This window comes from Fistularia commersonii, chromosome 12 (assembly GCF_037954325.1).
Source record: "Fistularia commersonii isolate RoL2024-O1a breed Wild chromosome 12, RoL_Fcom_v1.0, whole genome shotgun sequence".
NCBI classification, from domain to species: domain Eukaryota; kingdom Metazoa; phylum Chordata; class Actinopteri; order Syngnathiformes; family Fistulariidae; genus Fistularia; species Fistularia commersonii.
Window position 1 is genome coordinate 17,121,983 of NC_141295.1, and position 23,448 is coordinate 17,145,430.

The following is a 23,448-nucleotide window of genomic DNA, read 5'->3' on the forward strand; positions in this document are numbered from 1 at the left end:
GCACAAATTGGTGAATTGGCGTTTACATTTTTCCATTAAATTATATTCGAAGAAAAAAACAAATAAATGCAAAGCTTCTGTTCTTTTTAACCAATGATGTGAGGCAACTGTAAAGTAAATCAGGAATCCACATCAATTATTGCACAGTATCTTGTCGTTTTCAGAGAGGTGGTTTTATTGTCAGATCACACCACTGATACTAGTTATTTGAAAAAAAAAAATTGAAACAACTCATCTTGAAGATTGTCGATAAGTTCAGGTACACGTTCAGACATCATCCAAGTTAAAACATAAAAGAAAAAAACATTTCTATTGTCTGAATGTAATTTATTTAACAACTCAACTACAACAATCTGAATGATTCATATAATTTGGTGATGTATTTGTAAAAGAACTTGTGTATGTATTTATCATTCACTTTTTCCCCGGCAATCATTTAGTAATGGTGTTAGCATTCATACTCTTCCCACTCCCACTGAGCACAATGTATGGGGTTTTCTGAGATTTCTGCTTCTCTTGAAGCAAAGCCACCGTTCCCAGGGGAGTATCACTGCTGCTCATCTTCTTCAACAGTGCCTCCTCCTCCAGCTTTTTCATCCTCCTCTCTGTCTTCATCTTCCCAGAACCTTTCCCATGGAATCTATGTGAAAGCTGCCTAAAAGCTTCCTTTGGTGTCAGCTTCCGCCCAGACTCGTCCACATACTCAATTTTGACCTCCGGTTTATAGCCATCCTTCTCCTTGAAATCTTGTGTGAAACCCCTGTATTCTTCTCTGCGGCTGTACTTGTCGTCAAAGCCCATTTTGTCTTCGATGCAGTAGTTGTCATTAGGCAGGGCACCTTTTGGTGCTTTAACACGCGCAACCTTCTGCATTTGAGTGTCCAATAGACCTTTGTTTTTGCACAACAGCAGCGCAGCAGCAAGGCCAGAGTTCACAATGGGCTCCTCGTCCAGAATGGTAGCAGAAGCAGTGGAGAAGTCTGGCTGTTTTTGCTCTTCATCCAAGTTGACTGTGCTCCAGCCGACATTCTCGTCCATATCAGAATCTGAATCCCCGGCACCGTCTTTCTCTTCCTCCTGTTCAAAGTCCATAATGTCTTCTTGGTCCTCTCGGTTTCCAGACTGGCCGTAAGTTGGAATGTCACCCAGGGTCCTGCAAAACTCAGAGGTGGCGTTAAAAACAATGTTGTTTTTCTTGTCGGCATCATTGTTGTGGTTGTCTTTATCGATCATTTTAATCTGCGCTGCCACCTTCTCCCCAGAATCTTTGAGAAGCTGCTTTTGCTTTAGCTTCCTCTGCTTCTCCAGTTGTTTCTGCAGCTCCTGCTCTGCCTCATCTTCCTCAATTGCAGCATGTTCAGGGGGTACAAACTCTTCCTCGTCGCTAATGTCCATTTCGGCCGTTCTAACATCATCAGACATTTGAGGACCATCTTGTGGCAATTTGCTGCTTTCCTCCTTTACTTCTTGAACATTATCAATATCAGTCTGTTTGCGGCCTCTGCCACGTGTCCTGGAGCCAAAGTCGGTACTGCGAGTGTCATCAGTGAGAAAATCCTCAGTCCTCTCCTTCTTACGGATCTTTTTCACCCGCCGTTTAGTCTTTTTGAAACCGACCATTTCCTGAGGTGTGTAGTACTCGGACGCAATACTGAGAGAGGGCATTTCCAAGGACTGAGCCTGATTTCGGAGGGCCTCTTTCATTGCCAGGAGCTCCCGCTCTCGTTCTCCATCAGCAAAGCCCCCTGCATTCAAACGGAAGCTCTTTTTCTTTTCGCCTTCAATCTCCTCATCATACTTTGACAGTACAGAACGGGACTTAAACACAAGCATGTCGTCCACGCTCTCCTCTTCTTCATAGGGTTTGTAGTCTGGATTCTTCTTTTTTAATTCCACATTCTTCTCTGCTTTTTCCTTTTCTACCAGTCCCACATTTACAAGTACATCCTCTTTCTCTTCCAGTACACCTTTATCTTCAAGAGTCAAGATCACAGTCTGGCCCTCACTAAAGGAGTCTACTTTGTGTTGCACTTTAAGTCCCTTTAGATCACGAGATGTATAAGCATCCATCTTGCTTCGTGCAAAGTCCTCTTCAACCAGACTGCTAATGCCAAACTCCTCATCCATCTCTTCTAAAAGTTTAGCTCTTTTCTCTGCCAATTCTTTTTCTTTTGCCAGCTTTCGGCTCTTCTCCACCCAAGCAGATGTATCATCCAGCCAATCCTCCTCTGCAAGTGTCTTGACTTTTCCCAGCTTCTGATTGAGGAGGCGTTTTTCTTTTGCAGCTGCGAGCTTCTCTCGCATCTCTTTCTGCTTCTGGATAAGAACAGGGTTTATCACCTCCGCCACCATTGGCTCCTCTTTAGTGCCAAGCTCTTTCTTGGTCTCATTTAATTCCAGAGGCTTGAGACCGAGTTTAGCTCGGAGTTTGTTTGTCTCTTCAATGCTGAGTGATGCATCTCCACTTGCAGACTGCGGTCCAACATCTGCATTGCTCTCGTCATAGCCGAGATCGACTTTCTCTTTCTTCACCCGTGGCTCACCGGTGCTTCTCTCCCCTTTGCTGCGGCTTTCTCTCCCGCTTCTTTCCCTGGAAGCGGAGCGTTTTCGTCGGTCCTTATCCCGAGTCCCATCGCGATCGGAAGCATCTCTGTCGCGCTCCTTTCGGCGGTGTTTCTTGTGTTCACGACGGCGGTCTTCCGCCTCCTTGTCGCGGCTCTTTTCCTTGTGTTTCTTGGAAGAACCCATGTTTTCCTGCGGCTCAAAACAGCTCTTTCTGGAGACCGAGGACCGAAGGTGACACTTGCGTGGGTTGAAGTAGGTACAAATCACAGAGGGCCTTTAGCTAAAATCTAGCATGCATTAGCTCATATGCTAGGGTAACGTGGCTAAACGACGACAAAGCCCGTTGAAGTATGGATAAAAATACAAGCCTTGGCTTCAGAATACTACACAATGCGACAACTGACGATTATGTGTGGAACTAGCTTAGCTGTTGTGTTGTTTTGGTCCGATTAGGAATCATTGTTCCGGTGCTGAAGTTAACAAACGCAACGCAGTTAACGACAATGAACGTTGCGACGCTTTGCTGACGACACTTCCGCCCTTGATGTTTATAGCCGGTAGTAATTGTGACAGTGCCACCTGCTGCATAAATGTATGATGCCCACTTTTCGGATATCAAAGCTTGTTGTTGCTTGGAAACCATTATCATCGATTAAAAAAGTTTGGACGCTGTTGTTGCGTGGAAACTGCAAACATGTCCACGAACGAGTAGCTTTAGGCCACCGCGAATGTCATGCAATTAGACAATCCAATTCTCTTTGCCAGTTGGTGGCGGTAATGCACCCATGCGTTGTTTGATAGTCTCACTACTGAACGTCAAGAAGAAAAATAAGTACTTGATGACGGACTGAGGCTTGCAATATAATGGGACCGACCCGGCACAAGTATTTCGTGCGATATTAACCAAACTCCCTCGTAACTTGAGAAAGAAAACACTCATTCCTCCACATGAGCTGCTAAACTTCTACGATTCTCCAGTTTCTCCTCGAACGGTAACGTTGAGCTTCACAGTATTACCTTTAATTTGCAAATAGAAACATAGAATGCAGTTTCTATAAACGTAGCAGTAATAATTGGGTTGACACCGAAGACTTCACGTTTCTTTAGCTGTAGATACCACAACTCAATACCGTGCGTGATGTGAATGACAGCCGATCGAATTTCAGCATTGCTGATGCGATATACGATGCCTGTTTGCTGCAACTTCTACCCAGGCGTCTGTTACAGATGTTGGGAAAGTGCGTAGCGCTAGCCAAAACACTTGGCATCGGTAGCGGCTATTAACATTAGATTTTTGTGGGATGATTTTTGACATCGACACGCGTAAACGTTAATGTCATGTTACCTCGATATAAGACTCGATGCTTGGGCAACCGGCGAACAAAAAAGTACCAAGCGGTACAGGTCGGGGTTGCCATGGCAAGTCCAGGGGTGAAACTATGCCACAGAGGTTAAGTTGACTAGGAGAGTAGCTAAATACGCGGCGACTTTCGGTCTTGCTAACGACTCAAATAACGATAGACATAGCTAAGCTAAGCTAGCACTAGCCGGTGTTACCGCGGCGGACAGCATTGTGTCCCCGGGAATCAGAGCGGGCCACACTGCCGGAATCCAGCGGCGGTTGATGCTAACGTCCAAGTCGGGAACACTAGCTGGTAGTTGTTGAACCCGCCGAGGCTTAACGTTAGTATCTGTTACCTCACACAGATAGGTACTTTTGGTAAGGCATGACGCAATTATTTCCTTTTTTCCTCATTTCATTCATGTTAGCCATGCTGTACGGATACAACGTTTCTCCTCGAGAGAGGCATTTAAGTTGCCGAAGTATTTACGTTAGTCATTGGACTGTACCGCCAAGCTAGCTTAAATTCGATACGTATTTAGCCAACGTAAAGACAATTTCAAATGTTTTTTGTTATGAATTTCAGCAAGCTGTAAGCGGGTAACATGGCAACTGGAGGCTCAGCCTTTGACGATAGCGCAGAAGAGCTGCACAACTGGATAGTAACCAATGGCAGTCTGGAAGACAGACTCAACAACATGGTAAGTTGTTTTTACACTCACTAAAAGGAGGCCTGTATTGTTATGGGTGAAACACGGTGCCGTAATGGAGAAGCTTTCTCAACACCTACCCTTCCCCCAAGTTCAACATTGTGCTATACACCTAATCATTACATAAATGGACAATTCATGTAGATATTATTGAAAAGATCACTAAAAGCAGGCCTGTATTGTTTTGGTCGAACACAATGCTGTAATGGAGAAGCTCTCTCAACTCCCACCCTTCCCCCATGTTCAACAGTGTACTGCTATACACCTGATAAATAAAAAAATGGACAATTCATGTAGATATTGTTGAAAAGATAATTCTTAAAATATCTATTGGCTTAATGCTGCCAAGATGTCTCATTTGTAGAGGTGAATAACATAAACTCTTACATGAAAGTATGAAGTGCTCATTACAGAATGCAGCATCTGAACCGACCTGCAAATTCTGACACCATAACCGACTTTTAATTTGAGCATTAAAATGTGTTTTCATGTTGTGGCTAATGTCATACCCTGCACTTTATTGGACATTCATTCCAATCTTTCATAGTATTTGTTCATGTTTTAACATTATTTTTTTTTATGACCTGAAATGATTAAAGTCCAGTTTCTTGAAAAGGAAAGTTGACAATTTCCCCATTTTAGATTATAGTTAACGAGATCAAATGCAAAGTAGTACAATCACTACTTAATTATCATGTAATGATACACACCAGTCTTAAATTCAGTTACAAAGGAAAAGGAAACTAACTGTTTGCCTGCTGATCAGGACTGGGGTGTACAACAGAAGAAAGCCAACAGGTCTTCAGAGAAGAACAGGAAGAAGCTGTCGGCTTCAGTGTTGGAGGGCCGTCCGAGTTTGTCGACTTCAGTGGCGGAGAGCCGCCTGACTAATGACATTTCACCTGAGTCTACCCCTGGGGCCGGTCGAAGGAGAGCACGCACTCCTCATTCCTTTCCCCACATCAAATACACCACCCAGATGTCTGTACCAGACCAGGCAGAGCTGGACAAACTGCGCCAGAGGATCAACTTCACAGACCTAGATGAGGTGAAAAGCTGCTGTGTAATGTTTGATTGATTTACTCGTCGTGATAGAGGTCTACAGACATCAACTCCTTTTGCAGTCCAAAAAGAAAGTGTAGAATTGAAAATCAAAACCAAGCTACGGGGGAAAAAAAAACACAATTTTTGTTTTTTTAGCTCATCCAACAGCAAGTGGTGATATTTGTCAATTGGCAAAGATACTTTAGATATCAGATGGAAAAACAAACACTTTAAAGTGATAGAACAATTTATTTAAGAGTGTCTCATTCAGACTCTTGCTTAGATACAACTAGATGTTTATATTCTCATTTAAAGACTTACTGATTTTTTTTCTTTGGTGTTTAAACACTGCTATCAAAGAGATTTCTTTGCCTGAATATATTCAGATAAGTTTAATCTTCAATGAATTCCACATTCATCTGTTGAAAAAAAAAAGTATAATCTGATAAACCATTTGTCTTTAAGAAAAAATAGACACTACTAACCTCAAGTAAGTACCTCAAGAATATAATGTGAAAGCTTCTAAATTGCTGTCTTTTGTCTATATTTACCTCAGAGGAGCATCGGCAGTGACTCTCAGGGACGTGTCACAGCCGCCAACAACCAGCGACAGTTAGCGGGAGAGAACAAGAAGCCGTACAACTTCTTACCTCTCCATGTCAACACTAATAAGAGCAAGGAGCAAGCCCCTCCTTCCTCCTCTGCTCCAGCCACTCCTGCTATTATCAAGGACACTAAGAAACAGAGCCCAGGATCCAGGGATAAGTTGATCACCGTCCCTCCGACCAAGGAAACAAGGCAGATCCGTGGTGGGATTGAGAGAGTACCCCAAGAGCTGAGGGATTATGTGAGAGGAGAAACACGAATAGACAGCAGCCAGGTAAGACTTCCTTTTTGATACCTTTCGAAATAATCAAACATACCGCACAGTTAAAAATTAAAGACACCTGGTTCTTTTTTGCAATTATGATTCTTTTTTTTTTTTTTTTTTTTGATAAATGAATGACCAGTAGATTTCTCCTTATTGTTATTTTTGTGAGGCAACGGATCAAAAAATACTTTCAATGGTAAGATAAAAACAACAAAATAGAAACTTTAGGAATTTATCAAAAGAGCCTCCTCTGCCAACATTGATGATAACCTTAAAATTTGTGTGGTGGTCAATTTAGTCCTTTTTCAAAAAATAAATAAATCAGAATAGTAATTCAGTTCAGCATAAAACAAGATCTATTGGCAATTTAGTCCAAAAAGGAATGGACATTTTGTATCAACAACATTGACTAAAACATTGAGTAAAGGATAGTGTGGTAATTAAGATACAATATATCATGCTTTACACCAGTGAAACCAGGAGGACTGGAGTCGGATGATCAGGGGGTTTGCAGGCATGGCAAACAGTTAGTCAGAGCGCACTCTGCTGGACAAACCATGCAATGAGAGTTCGTATGTCATCAAAAGCTTTTACAGTTGTATTTTTGAATTTTGCATTACACTGTGTGGGGAAAAGACATATCATTGTATTTCCATTTGTAAATCCGCTGGCCTAAGGCTTTTGTTGACCAGTCATATCAGGCAGTCAATATATTATTAGTATGGCCATAATCCACATTGGAAGATGATAAAAAATAGATTTTATACAAGGCTGTAGTACTATATTGCACCTATGTGTATGTGTGCTGTGTGTGTATATATGTATATATATATATATGTACAGACATTTGTGGGGAAAATAGGAAAATATGCCCAACAGGATACATTAATATCGTAATGACATATCTTAACAGTTATATCCTGTGAAAAATTGCTTTTTCTAATAGTTTTTAACAGATGCAATAATATAGCACAAGTACCAAATATTTCCAATGAATTCCTATGCTCTCGACAACACCAAGAAGCCAGATCTAGGATGAAAGTGAGGCAGAGTCAGTGTAGCTGTATTTAGGGCAATTTATAAATATGCCACCTTGGGCGCCCAGTGATTTTGTGCCCCTGTTCAGCCCCGCCTGAGCAACATTAGAGATACTGGCTCACCTTTCATTTTGCCTCTGTCTGCCGTCTCTTCATTTACAATCCTGATATACAAACACTTTCATCCCCTTCGTTCTTTTTTATTTGATCTCAGGTGGTTAGCAAACTGGTGCAGATCCGAGAGTACATTAGTAAGGCCAGCTCTATGCGGGATGACTTGGTGGAGAAGAACGATGTGCCGGCCAATGTGGAGCGCCTCTCCCATCTCATCGAACACCTCAAAGAGCAGGAAAAGTCCTATTTACGATTCTTGCAGAAAATGCTGGTTAGTCTTTCATTTTTTCTCTCTTTTTTTATATACTTTCATTTTATTTTCTCTCACTGAACAAAGCTATACTGTTAGTAATATATTCTGTTTCTTGTCTTTGGTTATTTCTGAGATAACAGTTGAAATTGGAGCTGTTTGTGCTTGTATCTTGGCAGCTTAATGCATATGTATTATTGATGGATGACTTTCTGTGGGTCTGGAACAACAACTGGGTCATGTTTAATCTTTTCATGAAATTAGGACATAGTATCCTACCTTCCTTTGACATGCGAGGGTTTTATTTTTTGTTGTCGTTAGAAAACACTAGCCTTGATTTACATATGAATATTTGCAACAAATATTTATTCCAATTGTCATTTTCCTCTGGATTCCTGCTACTTTGATAAATTTAAACAGTAATATGTAGATAACACGTAGATTAGATTGATGTCTTTTGAGAACCTTTCAGTCACTTTGTGTGCCATCAACTTTCTCTGTAGGCACGAGAGAATGATGAGGATGACGTTGGGACGCTGGACTCTGCAGTTGGTTCTGGTTCACTGGCTGAGAGTACTTCTCCAAACATTGAAGTCCGCTCTTCTGATGCCTCTAATGCGAGGGTGTGTATATTTACAAAGAATAACCACTACTGAGGTTTTGTCGATGGTTTCCTGTCAATTTTAAGCATCTAGTGCTGTTGCCTTTTGCTGATTATATATTGAAATTATCCATCTTATTTTCCGTTTTGTTTCAATTAGCAGACATTACGTATGCCTCATAATCCAACTGCTGAGATACTGTGTAACATTATTTCCCGATGTTTGTTTCATTGTTATAAACAAAGTACAATGGGTTTTGTAGGGAGGCAGGCCTGAAGCTGTGCGAGGGGGCCAGAAGGAAGAGCTAGAGAACTTGCGAAAGCAGCACGAGCTGCTAAAGAAAATGCTGGAGCAGCAGGAGCAGCTCAAGGCCCTTCAGGGCCAACAGGAAGCACTAATGGCCATGCAGCACAGTGCCGAGCAAGCACTTGCTGTGATTGAGGACACTGGTGAGACAACACGGTTGAGAAATTGTATCCATTAGGAAGACATCCAGAAAAATGAAATGTGTAATTCCACTGGCATTTGCTACTTCACCAGTTGTTACAGAAACCACAGGCAGCGTGTCTGGCCTAAGCATCACATCGGAATTGAATGACGAGTTGAATGATTTGATTCAGCGTTTCCACAACCAACTACATGACTCTCAGGTATGTGCTCCCTGCACCTGAGCAGCTGTTAGCGCCTTAAATAAAATCCTCATGAGTGATTGTAATTCAAGATTTTGATTATTTATTTTAGTTTTACTCCGAGGTAAATATATTTTCTAAAACATTAGCTTCTAAAATGTACCGACTATGATTTACTTACTGTATAGTTTCTCATCAGAACAGTGAACCAAACGTCTCTGTGAAGATAAGTTACGATGGAATTAAATGGGAAAATTATGAATAATGCAAAAATACCTTGCCCTCTGCCCCATAGACTAAAACAGTGCCTGATAACCGTCGTCAGGCAGAGAGCCTTTCCCTCTCCAGAGAAGTAAGCTGGTCTAGGGTCCCCAAAGCTGTCGGTCCACCACAGCACAGGCCCCTCCTGCACTCTGCTTCTGGTCCGCATGCTGGCCTTGAATCCGGGGCAACTGCTGCCAGTGCAAAACTCACTAAGCTACAGGAACTCCAAGACAAGAAGCAAACTATGGACAAGATTCTGCAAGAGCTTCATTCACTAAGAGATCAAACTCTCAACAATAATTATTGTACGTAGATTTGAAATGAATTCTATTTTTTCCACCCCCACAAAAAAGAAAGAAAAGAATGCTGTACCCTGCGTTTCTTCTCTCTGAAGGCCGTGGCATGTCAACACAGTGCAGTCTGCGCACGGTAGGATCTTCTGACTGTCCATCTGCTCTCTGCTCAAATGGGGCCTCTGGTTCTACTTCTTGCCATCCCACTGTAATACCACACCAGGATAGTACCAACTCAACAGACAAACTCAGGTATATAGAACACAAGCCTTTAACAGGCAGGTCAAATCTTTGCATCAGCGTTAGCTGTAATATCGTAGACAAAGTCTCAAGTGACTGGAGAACATACTCTGAATCCCTCTGAAGTGTCTTTGAGAAAGACTGCACCCATTATGAAGGTAGTTTTGTATGAAGGTGAGAAAAGTGTTTTAAACTTCTTTTTTTCCTCTCTGCCTGGTCTTTTTTCATCCTAAAGGAAGCTAAAGGAAGTCCATAAACGTTTGAATGAGCTACGTGAATTGGTTCAGTATTACGAGCAAACGTCTGATATGATGGTGGATGCGGTTAATGAAAATGTGAAAGATGATGACGATGAAGAGGAAGAGGAGACTGATGGTTCCATGTTTGAGGCCATGTTTGACTCTGAACAGGAGAATCGCCAGCCTATAACCAACATCAGGTGAGTGTGGAGATAGTCAATTTTCTAATGTTCATTTTCAAATGTATTATTTAGGGATAGGGTAAATTCCACTGATTCGTTTATTTTTTTTTGTTAAAAAGACCATACACCTAAGCAATCTAATTTTAATGGTAAAGGAAGGCGTTTCTTTTTTTTTTTTTTTTTTGCCATTTGGGACAAGATGGCAGCATGTGTTTGTACTTCAAATACTGGCATTTTAGTAAATGTGTAACAACCATCAAATGTGTTTTAGAAACCCGCAGAGCAGTGGGAACTGGACAGACTTGAATAGCCTGACTAATGGGCGCAGCGTCCGCAGCGGAACCACCAATAACCGTGATGGCAGACTAAACACAGAATGTGAGATCAACAACCGCTCAGCAGCCAACTTGCGCAGCCTTAACGTTCCCTCAACTATTGGTATATATACACACATACACACGCAACACACTCACACTTCAAAATATATATTGAGTTATACAATGTTTTTCTTGCACTGCACAGAATGAGAAAATAAATGTCATAGCTTAAAGTAAAGTTGTGAGCAGAGACATACTTTTCACCATTTGCAGCATAAAAGTAAATGCAAAAGTTGCCTGTGATTAAATAGGATAACATAGTGAAATGAGTGGTTAGAATAGGATTTTCAAACATGGCGTAAAATGTCATGTTTTTGAAATTAAAAATACGACTTGCAAAATACAGTATAATATCATAGTCGATGGACCTTCAACTTTTTTTATTATTTAGAGTGCCAGTACAATCGAGACACTTCCTACAATCAAGCAAGGGATGAAGACGAGGATGGCCTCAATAATGACGAAGGAACACAAGCTGTGGAACCAGATGATGAGGCATCAGGCTCCAGTCGAAGAAATAGCCTTGAAAATGAGCCAGGTTTTCCGCAGAAAGTTCAGCGGCACACAGCAAAACAGAAGCTATGGAAGCTGCAGGAATTAGTGGCCATGGTTCAGGTAGGTCGAGCAGCAGAATGATAAGCATCTCCTCCCTGATTTCTGTACATGCTGAATTTCAGGATATTGTGGGTCAGAAATGGAAATGTGGCACCTTAAAAATGGCGCATTTACCAAGATTTAAAAGTGTTGAAAGGCAAGTGTTTCTTCAAGGCGGCTAGCAATGGTTAGCACTTCCGCATCACAGCAAGAAGGTTTGATATTGACATGGGGCCTTTCTGTGTGGAGTGTGCATGTCCTGCTCGGGTTTCCTCCCACAGTCCGAAAACCTTTAGTAGGCTAATTGTAGACTAACTTGATATGTGAATTAGGGAGTGACGGGTAGTGTGTCTCTCGATGTAGCGCTGATCGACTGGTGACCGGTCCAGCGTGAACCCCTCCTCTCCCAATGATGGCGAACATAAGCTCAAGTCCCCCCGCAACCCTTACTGCAGGATGAACAGTATAGATAATGAATGAAGTTTTCCTCCCGTTTCCAGAGCGATGACACAGATGTTACAACAGCCAACGAGGATGAAGCGTTACACCAACAGCCAAACAATACAAGAACTACTCCAGGAGGGCCATCAGGAGCTGTCTCTAAACAGAATCCACGGGACCTCTGTCTCTCTAGCAAAACCAGGTACACTATATGATGATGATGAGATATAAAACACACACACCTGGCTAAACCTGAACATACAAAAACAAATCTGTGTACTTTCTCAATCCATATGAAAAAAGGGAGAAGTTGTATGAAGAGAAGCTACGTCAGCAGAAGCAGGAGCTGAAACAGCTGCATGAGGAGCGTCAGAGGCTTATTGAAATACAGGGCAAGATCCAGGACCTACAGTGGGCCTGTCCTGATCTCCAGGTATTTAACAAGCCAGCATGGATGTAGATTATGCACAAAATATATTGTCATCTAAACCTACACACGGACGCATGGAATTTTCTAAACTACCTCACAGATTTCACAGTAGCCTGTTGCATACAAATATTAATACTATTGATAAATGAGCATTGAGTTTGGCCATTGATAGTCCAAGAATCTATTTGAACTTGGGTTTCCTGTTTCCAAGCACTGCATTCATGACTCCAGGTTGACTCCACGTTCGATGGCTGCCATACAGCCATCAAACCAACTAAAATAGTGTCTTTCTATCCCTTGTGCTTTACATTCTAGTCATCTGTATCCAGCACAGTGAGTCAGCAGAGTATGCAGAGAAAGGTTCCAGCTGCCGCTTCTACACCACTTACTGTGCAGGCTTCTTCTTCTTTGTCCGGACCCAAAACCAATTCGGCCATGTTCAAACCTACCGCTCCGGAGGCAGCAACCTCTTCAGTCACCGATAATGAGGTGGCACACTTTGACGTTTTGAAATAAACAACATCTGTGCATTTGTAACAGTATCGGTCCTTTCAATCTGCTTTTGCCTTTGCATTGCCAGCAGCTTTGGTCAGAGATGAGACGCCACCAGATCCTAAGAGAAGAGTTGCGCCAGCGCAGAAAACACCTGGAGTCCCTGATGGCTGAACACCAGAGGCGCAATGGGCTCAGCGACTCTCCCCACAGGACTGATGACCAGGAAGGGTTTGCTCTGTCCTCACAGCCTGTCAGTAGGGACGAAAGGTAGAAGACACACTCCATGGCCAATCTAATTATGTCTGACGTCTCTTTTTTTTAAACTTTTATTATGTAGCAGATCAACAGTATTCTCTATCTTTTTCCCGTCAGTGTCATGGGAGATATCATAAATATTGGACTTTGGAGAATTAAGTTTTGCACGATATTATATACATAAAAATATGTGTGAAGAGCAGAGCCTGCACAGTAAAACTCATGCAGTGTTGGGAATAAAATCATTTACAGACAGTTAAAATCTGTAACGTATTCCTGGTACCGATTAGGACTATGGCGACATGGGGTTCCACTCCCTGCGCCCTCGACGATGACGATGTAGAGGAATATTGCTCTGAGACGGGCGCTGAAGAAGAGGACCAAGATGACGGTGCCGAGACAAGCTCCAATGACGACATCCACATCTACTCAACTAGCAGGAAACAGGAATCCTACTCAAATAGGAAGAATCAAGGATGGTTAGAGTAATGGGCTGCTGTTACTTTTTGAAAAATAAAATTCTGATAGTGGTTCTCTGTTATGTTTTTTTTTTCTCCCCTAAATATTTATGTCTTCGTTCTCTAGCAACCTGAAGCCTCCACCAGCCTTTTCATGTGAGAGCAGTGGACAGCCTTCACCTCATCCCAAGGTTAAGACCAAACAGCAGCAGCCCAGGAGTCTGAAGCAGTCTGCAAGCCCGCCTGGAGGTGCGAGGCGGCAAGAGAACCTGTGCTGGGCTTCTGAGCTCTCTTATTCTGAGGGCTCATCTCACTGGCAGGAGCAGGTCAGCCAACTGCAGAGACAGTTGGACTTTAGCACCAGCATGTGTCACACTCTTCTGCAGGACCAACAGGTTGTTTAACTAACCAAAACAGCACGGTGGTTGAGTCTCGGTATTATTGACTATGTCATTAAATATATTTCCCCTTCTTTTCACAGACATTGTCCTATATGTTGCAAACCTTGCTGATGGGTCAATACAGCATGATACCAAACAACCTGTCCTCACCACAGGTTCATCTCGTCATGCACCAGCTAAACCAGTGTTATACCCAGCTGAGTTGGCAGCAGAGCAATGTACACAGGTAAAGAAGTCGCATTTTTATATGAAAGGTCTTTTTGTGACAAGGTCCTCTCAGATATTTTTTTAGTATTAATTCTTTCCTTCCAGGCTGAAACAGGTGCTGAATGATCTCCTCCGCCAGCAGCAGCAGCAGCAGCAGCAACAACCACAACAGCAGCAACAACAGCCATCCACTTCAACTGCAGGTTTGCAGACACAAGGTTCTTTATTGTAATTATAATAGGCGACATCTGCCCATCTTATAAGTCTTTATTTTCTCCCCTTACACCAGGATTTAATTTGTATCCACTATTCTCTCCTGCGATGGGGGAGTTCTCTCAGCGTGCTGCAGCTCAGGCCACTCCTGACCTCCAGAAGCAGCATTTAGACCCCAACACTTCTGGCAAAACAGAGTATATGAGTTTCCCTCCATCAGTGCAGCATTCTCCTTTTAACATGGCTACAGAAAGAGGGTATGTCTGCTTGCCTTTTTCTTATAGATAATTTCTGTTTTTTTTCGGTGTTTGCACAATGTATACATGTTCTTTATGACCCTTTCAGTGCAACGCGCTGGCTCAACACCTCCTACAACAACAACACCATCCTGCTTCATCCGCCTAAAACCGAGGAAAGGTCTCATTCCTCCTCCCCCACTCTTGCCCACCGCCAAACCAGACCTCAAGACTTTGACCAGGCCTCACAGGAAAGCTTCAGCAGTGTCCCTGACCCGGTCGATCCCACCATCATCACAAAAACATTCAAAGCTGGACGCAAAGCCTCTGCGCAAGCCAACCTAGCATCCCGAAGCAAGACGCCTGGTTCTAAAAATCGGCGAAGATGGACCAAAGTACACAAGAACAATGAAGGTATTCAAGAATATTTTCCTCTCAATGCCTGTTACTTAAATTTGAATCGCAAAATTGCATTGTTTTTATTTACTCTCACAATTTCCCATTCCAAATTGGCAATAATGAGCGAGTCAAATATTCTTTTTTCATTTGGTGTTGACTCCCAAGGTCTGGAGAGTGACAGCGCTAGCAGCACTGCAGACTGTGGCCACGAGAGGGCAGCTGCGTCTCACAAGAAGGATCAGAATCATTGTCTCCTGGACAAACTTACACAAGAAAAACTAGACAGCAAAACTAAACATGGGAACAAAGGCAATAATGACCTCTCCTCGGGTATGACAGAAAGCAGCGCGCCGAGAGCTTTTCTTCATTCCCTTGTGTGTGTGCTGTGTTTATTTTTTTTTTTAAATTGCTCTCTCTTCTCCACTTACCTTTTCCTGATTATAACATTTTCTCTTTTTATGATTTGCATTCCTTTTTTGCACATTTGTCATGACCATGCATTTTAATTTTTGCGTTAATTTACTTTCCTCTTGCTTTGAATTTATCCTACTCACAGCCTATGCTTGGAGAACACCCTTCCTCTCTAACAGAATTGCATGCACAGAAGCACCAGGTAAACTCACCATGCCAATCCCAACATCAATAGGTCGGTTTTAGCATACCTCAGCATTCCATGCGTGGATGAGTGCTGGTTGTTGAATGAAAACCAAAGCCTGCAAATCTGACCTGCAAAAAATGTTTGAAGCTTTATCAATTTTTAAATTTTTTTTTTAGCTCTTTAATGAGACTATTCAAACACCCATCAAAGACTTTCTCTGTCATCCATATGAAATTGTAGATGCGAGCAGTGACTTCTCACTGTTTGAGGCCCTGAGGGAGACCATTTGCTCGGAGGTGGCCACTTTGATTTCCCAAAACGAGTCCAGGCCTCATTTTCTCATCGAGCTCTTCCACGAGCTGCAGCTGCTTAATACAGACTACTTACGCCAGAGGGCACTGTATTCCTTACAGGTAAGTGGAGATAAATAAACCTGCTGATGTCTGAGTTATCTTTCCTTTTGCTACCGAGCCAAATCTCTGGAAAATGACTGTCTGGGATCCAGGTCATTATCAAATGCTTATCGCAATACATTTCGTAATGTCACCAGTTTTTTGGACGAGATTTCAAATTCTCATTTCCAGTTGTCGTTCATGCTGTTTTCATCGTTTATGACCCGTTTAACATTTGCAAGATTCCGTACTCAACGTCACGGCTCTGTGGTCAGACCAAATCTGCAGTAGACACTTATAGCTGTATGAAACCATATTGGAGGGCGCGAGTGAAATGGCAACTAAAAGGCCAGTGGAACTAATGGGAATGAAGGATAGCCGGAGGGCAAAGGCTAGAGGAAATTAAAATGCTGACTTCTCGTAAACCATTCTGTTACAGAGTAATTGGGGTGGACTCGCAGGTGAGCAAGAGCATGTGCGCCCCAATTTAGCGTGAGCGAGAAGTGTAGCTCGTATGTCAAGCCCATTTCAAAGAGGATTTGCGGCTACAATTTTTTTAATCTCACAATTTGCTATTTTCATGGTTTTAAGGGCAGATGAATGCTTCATGGAAGTTGCACAGTGTAATCGGTCCCAAAATGTGACCTGCAAGCCCATTATGTTTAGCTTGTAATGAATTTAACACAGTTGTGTAACCCATTGATCGAATTGGTCCATGAAAACATACAGTGCCGGTGCGAAAATTAGCCGAGGGCTTTAGAAAATGGTCACACCTCCGTCAAGCCTTTCTGATAGCTGTGCATCTGGAGGACTTGTTCCTCACAGAACCGCTCCGGCTGGTGTGAATAGTTCTCTTGGGGTCGTTCACATCGTCTCTATATGTATTCGTTCCGACTGAATAACTCAAAATGCAGATTTTTACATGACTATTTCAAGACCATTCTTTTGGGGACATGATTTAATGATAATGGCGACTGTCTCGCTACTTCACTAACCCTGTTCTGAGCTTCGGCAGCAGAAAGTGACCGTATAACCATGTGAGATTACTGTTTCGTTTATTTCCGTCCCCTAATCCCGATGCTCCATTTCTAATTTACCGCAGATTTTCCCCTTTTCTTTTTTTACTGTATATGGCCAGTCGAATGCAATGACAAACTATGGACCGATTACTTTTCCTCGTGTCTCGACCAGGACATAGTGACCAGGCATCTGGCAGATAAGAGTTCAGCTGATGGCCACTTGCCCTCACTCGGTCCTGCCACATGGGCTGCAGGCTCCCAGTCCGAGCTCACACCCAGCGAGAGTGTGGCTACCAGCGACGCAGTAAGTTCCCCTCTTTTTTGAGTTATTGTCCTCTCTATGAACCTTTTTACTTCATTTATTGCATCTTTCATTTGTTTCTCTTTCTTTTTTTTCTCTCCTTTCATCCTTGGCTGCTGTCTCTTTTCATCACCCCGTGCCGCTTTTTGTCTTTTTTAATTTTTCCGCCCCTCATCTTCATTGTCGCCGGATCAATGTTGACAGCGAGACTTCAGAAGCCCGTCTGTAAGGAATGACCCTCATCTCTCATGTCCATTTTGCCAGATCAGACATGTGTTCTTTGTTCTCAGCCGAGGTCCCCAGAGTTTAGTTAATTGGGGTCCAGCCTCGAGTGTCACAATGATTCCTTTGTTTAAGAATGATGGATGAAATGCCTAATTTTCTGTGTTCTGAGAAAAGCGGGAGAAGCCACAATTGCAACTGATTACAGTGCCACTCTGCCCGCCGTATTGTCTAAATTACTTCTTTCGGAGGAAACGTTATCAATTACCCTTTTGCTCATATTTGGTTTATTATTCATGGGAAGTCTAAAAAATGGCGTTTGCCTCATTTGTTTTCAGGAGGTGATCGAGAAAAACCTGAGGCTCACACAGGACACAAAGAAGAGGGATGACACAGAGTCACTGGGAAATGACAGCATTGTGTCCTCCTCCTCCAACCTGGACCCATTTGCGAAGGATGATCTTGGTATAGTAATACACGTAATGTTTTTAAAAATAGCGAGGGCTTGAATTGTGTAAAGCACATCCTTGTACGGAACTACAGCGCTCAGCTTGATGCCTTGAGTCTTTTGCAAATCGAGGGTCCCAGCAGAGCTTCTCACAGTCTGGCCTTGTAAACCCTCTGCTTCCGGCCCTCGGATGGATACTGCCTGGAGAATCGGAAGCATACGGAATTCTGAATGATGGGACTTCCTGTGGTTACTGTTATTTGGAAATTGAAAAAATTTTCTTATTGATGAATTCAGTGCAAAAGGTATTTTGCAGGATCACTTAAGACCATTATACGCAAAATCTCCTTTGCTAAAGCGCTCCTATTTCTGAGAACCTACGAAGTCTGCGGTCTACCGCATTTGGAAGAAGTCCATTTAATATCAGTGAGATGATGAACATTATATTTAAGTTGGGAATGAAAATCAGGTTGGGGTAAAAATTGAATTAGTTGAATCAACTAATTTCAAAAAATCCCACGTCTTCCTGTCTTCACAAATATTTGGCCTGTTTAAAATGAAATATTAGCATTAGATGTCTTTGACGGTGTCAACCCACTTCCCAACTGACATTGTCCACCGGTTAGAAAGACAGACATAACAAACGGATCTGGTATTTTCACATTTTAAAGATTGATCAGGAAAGTTGTTATCTTGGCTGGCATTTCTGCCGGAGGCGGCGTTCCCGCTGACCAGTCAGTCGTCCGGGACCTGCACTCGAAAATAATGAACAGTTGGACTCAGATATTTGGCTTTCTCGCTTTGATCTGTTTATCGAGGCGACTATGCTTTCCCATTCTTGGTTGTTTGGATTTTTTATTTCTTCTGCCATCTCTCTCCTTGTGACTCCTCTCTCTTCGATCTATGCTGCTCTAATAGGCAACACGGTGATTCATTTAGACAAAGCTCTGGCCAGAATCAGAGAATATGAGCGCATGAAGCTTAAAGTTGAGTTTAACTCCTGCAACGCCAACACTGCAGGTCCAGGTGGCGCTGAAGTCTCAAACGCCGAACATCCTTCTGCGAAAGCCGCCGAACGAGCCGAAGGTACCGAACGCACGGCGCTCTCTGAATACCGAAGCCTCTAGACAGCATGCCAGCGACACTCCCCTTTTTAATTCAGAAGAAGCCGGCGTTGTAATGACGTTCCTGTTTGTGTTTATCGGCATGCAGGAGGTGTAACCGGCGACGCATGCTGCCCTCAGATCGACACACAGCTGCTGGACCGGCAGATCAAAGATATTATGAAGGAAGTTATTCCATTCATCAAGGTATAAGAATCAACACAGGGAGCTTTTGGTTGAATCTGGAATTTTGAATTTGTTGGAATCTCGCACAGGGTTCCCACACGAACACGGAAAAATGGGACAACTCTTAAATAAAGAAAGTGTTTTTAGTTCTAATTTGTTGATTAACTGAAGGTTTATACCTTGGAGGATTTGATCAGGAAAATGATCCGCCCAATTAAAGGGAGACCTCTTAGTTCTTCACCAGAGAGCAACCATATGTTCTGTTTGCAATCTAATGAAAACGTGCCTGTAGACAAACACGTATTATACCACTTAAAATCAAACAGCAAAAAGAGGTGAGGACATTTCAGGTTTAATTTGCTGGGCGCTCTTTAGTTGTTTGAGGGTTTTTCTGAATGTTATAAGGGGACTTGAATGGGGAAAAAAAAAACCATCTGATCTTCTCCAGGAGAACATGGATGAGGTGTGCTCCCTGCAGCTGCTGACGTCTGTGCGGCGCATGGTCCTCACCCTCACCCAGCAGAACGATGAAAGCAAAGAGTTTGTCCGCTTCTTTTACAAACAGCTGGGAGGCATCCTGCAGGTAAAACCCCCGACTGAGAGACACAACTCCCGGCAAATCTGATGTTCGGCAGCCTTTCAGATATGACACGCAACCCTTCTCATCTTTCAGGAGTGTCTTAGTAAATTTGAGGGCTGCACCCTGAAGGACTGCGGCGAGAACCTCCTGGTGGAGATTTCAGAGATCCTCTTCAACGAACTGGCCTTTTTCAGGCTCATGCAAGATTTGGACAACAACAGCAGCAGCAGCTCTTCTGCACCCAGATACAAATACAGGAAGAAAGCGGAGGAGCACCGCAAGGCAAATCCGAGCATAAAGGTTATTTTTTAATCACACACGCTCGGCTTTTGACTTTTTTCAATTAATCTGACTCTACCGACTGCCTGTCTGTCCGCCTCGATAGGAGAACACCGGAGCCGAAGGAAACCAGTCTTTTTCTCCGGCTTACACGGACGAAGACAAGGTCAGTCGTTCTTTCCCGACAAGAAAAAGGAGAATATCAGTCACCCTGTAAAACAAGTGTCTCTCTGTCCCGCAGGACCAGGATGAGGCCGAGCAGGACGATGACCCCGCTCTGCAGGACATGTACCTCCGGTCCGAGACCAAGACGAGCAAAAGCAGTGAACCGTCAGAGGCCGACGAGGAAGACGAGGACGGACAGGAAATGCCCCTGTCTATCAGTACGTTAAACAGTTTCCCTTTTCTGTTCATGTAAAAGGACAGCTCTGTGACTGCGTGATATGAAGAATCAGATAAACTGTGATGGGATGTGTGAGACATCAACGACTTAAACTCCCATTTAATGCACAAAGTCCTTTCCTGGCGAAGGTCTGGCTTTGTCTGCTGAGAATGATTTCGTTGAGGAAAGAAAAAATAGTGACAAAGATGTCCAACTTTGAATGGCCAATACAGATGCGTCCCCTTTTGTTCCCCAGGTCTTTCCAAAGCAGAGACTCAGGCCCTGACCAACTACGGCAGCGGGGAAGATGAGAACGAGGAGGAGGAAATGGAGGAGTTTGACGCGGGACCAGTAGACGTGCAGACCTCTTTGCAGGCGACTGCCGACGGACAGCAAGAGCAGGAGGTCAGATTCCGCCACCGCCAGTCATTGTTCACATCGGCGCCGTTTAATTGGAACCGACGCGGTGTTGTTTCCTGGATCAGGAGGCGCCGGCGAACGAAAACGAGGAGACTAAAACAGACCCGAGGCCGGAGAATAACGATGGTGAGTTAACTTAATATTCTGGCCGGGCGATGTAGAGAAAAGTCTGTGTCGTGATACGAAGAAGCCTGCATTTTGATATCTACAGACAGGTTATGGATAATGAAGTCAAGTCTGTTTTATTTACAAAGCCCAGAATCAGACACACCATTGCCTCTAAGGCTTTACCATCTGTAGCCAAACAAATGTTTATCCTCAGCATAATCAACTGCTGATTCTTTGTAAAAGTACTCGCACACGAGATCACTGATCTGACCTTTAACATACAAATTTTTTGGAAATTGCTTTTCTTTTTTTTTTGTAATACTTGTCTTTTTCCTCTCCTGATGACCTTTTCTTGCCTATCATGTCCTTTGTTTCCCCTCCTTGAACAGTGGAGACCAAGTCTGAGGAGGATTCCTTGGAACATACCATGGTGGAGGACCAGAACCCTGTGCCTGAGAGTCCAGCCGGAGCTGCTGCCGCTTCAGAGGAAAGCGCCGCAGCCCCCCAAAGCTCTCCCAAGGAGTCAACCTCCATCAGCAGCCCCGACACGGACTCCCTCGTCATGATTAATGGCGATGTAAGACCAAGGGCGAGGACAATACTGTGACATCAAGTCACAGCGATGCATCCTTATTTCCACCAGCATCTGATTTCTTTTGAGTAATTAGCGTCCCCCGTGGATAGCTTGTACTGACGCCGTTGTGTGTTTCATGAAGGAGGTGGGATCGGGCAACACCAGCCAGAAGTCCGACGAGGACGACTTTGTTAAAGTGGACGACCTGCCGCTGCAGCTCACGGTCATGTGCGAGGTAACGGCTAAAGCGACGGCAAAATGTTTAGTCTCAGTGGAAAGGTCTCATCTCCCGACGTGCACTGTGTGCAATCCGATGACAGGAGGAACTGCAGAAGAGAATCGTGGAGGAGCAGCAGAATAACAACCTCTCTGTGGAAATCCTCAGTGGGAATACAGAGTCGCTTACTGGGCTGGTGGGAAACGATCAGGCGCTGAAGGAACCAGGTATGATATAAACACATGGACGATAGTATGAACTCCAAGATTGTCATTAATGTCAGACCTATTTTTTTTTTAAATTTTTTTTGTCTTGTCTTTCAGAAAACGTGGGTGCCCAGAGCATGTGAACTAAACAACGGTCCAGAAATCAGCCGTTCTTATTAACACTGCTTTGCAAACAGTCAGTTCCACATTTTATTCAGAATCTGCTAGTTTTTAAGAGCAAAGGCTCGTATTTGTTATAAGCAGTGACTCACAGGAAACGTCCCCACGGTTGATTCATCTCAATGTTGCCTGAGTAATCTGGGATGACTTCGGCTCAGTGCTGCTGACAACTGTTTGTTCAACCTCTTTTTCCATCTTTAGCACTGAAATAAGTTTCACCTCCATCTCGTTCTTGGTTCTGGGATCAGTTTGACATGATTTTGTTGTCTCTGCCTTACTTTTATTGCTGCACAGCTCATCTTTTGTGCACTTAATTTCTAATAGATGTTATAGTAGGATGGAGGTTCAGCTATCGCTGGCTAACCTGACCTAATTGTCTCTAGATTAAACTTTTTTTTTTCCTTTTTATATTAAAGCCTAACGTTCTCCCCTCAACACATCTTTATATTGATTTGTTCAGTTCATGCTTAGTTTCTGTTTATTGAAATGTTGCCTGTAGCAAAGTTTAAAGTAATAAAATGTTTGAACTTTTAAGGATTTCCTCCTCAGTCTCCCCTTTCTAACGCCACTGCACTGAATTTACCTTTAGTGAACATTGACAAAAATCAACAGTATTAGAAATAAAACTGTTCATGACAGTCATGGTAAAAACTGCACCAGAAAATATATCCAAACTCTTGTTAAATATGTTGGGAAATAATTAGGATTGCCCCCGTCCACCCCGCACTAAATACCATTATTGGACATTGTGGGAGGCCTGGAAGAAAAACTAGATTTTGATCATTGGCTGGAGGAGCAAAATGAATAAAAGGTCTCAAAGGAGGGATTGTTTGGAAATAATTAAGCTAAACTTACGCAAATATGGCGAGGAAAAAAAAAACAACTGTGGACGCACGCGCAGATGGTTTCGCGGAGGAACAGAAATAATCACACCCCGATAAGTGTCCTCTTCACATCAAAACTATACTGCTCAAAAAAATAAAGGGAACACTTGAACAACACAATGTAACTCCAAGTCAATCACACTTCTGTGAAATCATAGTGTCCACTCAGGAAGGAACACAGATTCATTTTGACTTGTTTTAAGGACATTACATCAAAGTTGGATCAGCCTGGAGTTTGTTTTTACACTTTATTTTTGAGTGTGATTCCTAATCCGGACCTCCATGGGTTGATACAATTGATTTCCATTGATCATTTTTGTGTGATTTTGTTGTCAGCACATTCAACTGTGTAAAGAGCAAAGTATTTCATAAGAATATTTCATTCATTTAGATCTGGGATGTGTTTTTTAAGTGTTCCCTTTATTTTTTTGAGCAGTGTAGTACATGCAGGAAGAAGACGT

The 23,448-nt window shown here is 43.0% G+C and overlaps 2 protein-coding genes and 1 long non-coding RNA gene across 8 annotated transcripts; 1 reads left to right on the forward strand and 2 right to left on the reverse strand.

Moving 5' to 3' along the window:
• Positions 1 to 157: 157 nt before the first annotated feature.
• On the reverse strand, positions 158 to 3,085 carry sart1 (spliceosome associated factor 1, recruiter of U4/U6.U5 tri-snRNP). Its single transcript, XM_086157442.1, has one exon. The coding sequence runs from the start codon at positions 2,746 to 2,748 to the stop codon at positions 433 to 435; it is 2,316 nt and encodes a 771-aa protein (XP_086013568.1). The 5' UTR covers positions 2,749 to 3,085; the 3' UTR covers positions 158 to 432.
• A 313-nt stretch (positions 3,086 to 3,398) lies between these two features.
• On the forward strand, positions 3,399 to 22,634 carry pcm1 (pericentriolar material 1). Of its 6 annotated transcripts, none has more exons than XM_086157453.1 (41): positions 3,399 to 3,557; positions 4,494 to 4,608; positions 5,384 to 5,665; positions 6,218 to 6,541; positions 7,784 to 7,954; positions 8,437 to 8,556; positions 8,798 to 8,984; positions 9,076 to 9,185; positions 9,460 to 9,733; positions 9,823 to 9,973; positions 10,197 to 10,400; positions 10,654 to 10,820; positions 11,151 to 11,374; positions 11,854 to 11,996; positions 12,098 to 12,227; positions 12,540 to 12,713; positions 12,805 to 12,986; positions 13,265 to 13,459; positions 13,560 to 13,827; positions 13,914 to 14,059; positions 14,146 to 14,243; positions 14,330 to 14,510; positions 14,599 to 14,903; positions 15,054 to 15,218; positions 15,445 to 15,501; positions 15,727 to 15,899; positions 17,070 to 17,201; positions 17,403 to 17,423; positions 17,759 to 17,885; positions 18,787 to 18,954; positions 19,081 to 19,178; positions 19,606 to 19,740; positions 19,831 to 20,037; positions 20,123 to 20,182; positions 20,258 to 20,399; positions 20,655 to 20,803; positions 20,884 to 20,944; positions 21,316 to 21,503; positions 21,643 to 21,735; positions 21,821 to 21,944; positions 22,041 to 22,634. In XM_086157453.1, the coding sequence occupies exons 2-41, from the start codon at positions 4,513 to 4,515 to the stop codon at positions 22,064 to 22,066; spliced, it is 6,258 nt and encodes a 2,085-aa protein (XP_086013579.1). In that variant the 5' UTR covers positions 3,399 to 3,557; positions 4,494 to 4,512; the 3' UTR covers positions 22,067 to 22,634. The 6 variants fall into 6 exon arrangements, with proteins under 6 accessions (XP_086013579.1, XP_086013584.1, XP_086013581.1 ...); XM_086157458.1 differs by having other exon boundaries at positions 18,889 to 18,954; XM_086157455.1 differs by having other exon boundaries at positions 13,265 to 13,453.
• LOC147229020 (uncharacterized) lies at positions 6,632 to 15,586 on the reverse strand. Its single transcript, XR_015106979.1, has 4 exons — positions 15,551 to 15,586; positions 9,801 to 9,927; positions 9,346 to 9,382; positions 6,632 to 7,906 (listed from the first exon to the last, which is right to left on the reverse strand). It is a non-coding gene; the product is annotated as an uncharacterized LOC147229020 (long non-coding RNA).
• Positions 22,635 to 23,448: the final 814 nt, after the last annotated feature.

Excerpts from the sequence above, each read along its gene's own strand:
- sart1 (XM_086157442.1), bottom strand. The coding sequence starts at position 2,748 with ATGGGTTCTTCCAAGAAACACAAGGAAAAGAGCCGCGACAAGGAGGCG.
- pcm1 (XM_086157453.1), top strand. The coding sequence starts at position 4,513 with ATGGCAACTGGAGGCTCAGCCTTTGACGATAGCGCAGAAGAGCTGCAC. Across the intron at positions 11,375-11,853 it reads AATTAGTGGCCATGGTTCAG|AGCGATGACACAGATGTTAC; the intron begins GTAGGTCGAGCA and ends TCCCGTTTCCAG. Across the intron at positions 20,038-20,122 it reads AGGCAAATCCGAGCATAAAG|GAGAACACCGGAGCCGAAGG; the intron begins GTTATTTTTTAA and ends CCGCCTCGATAG.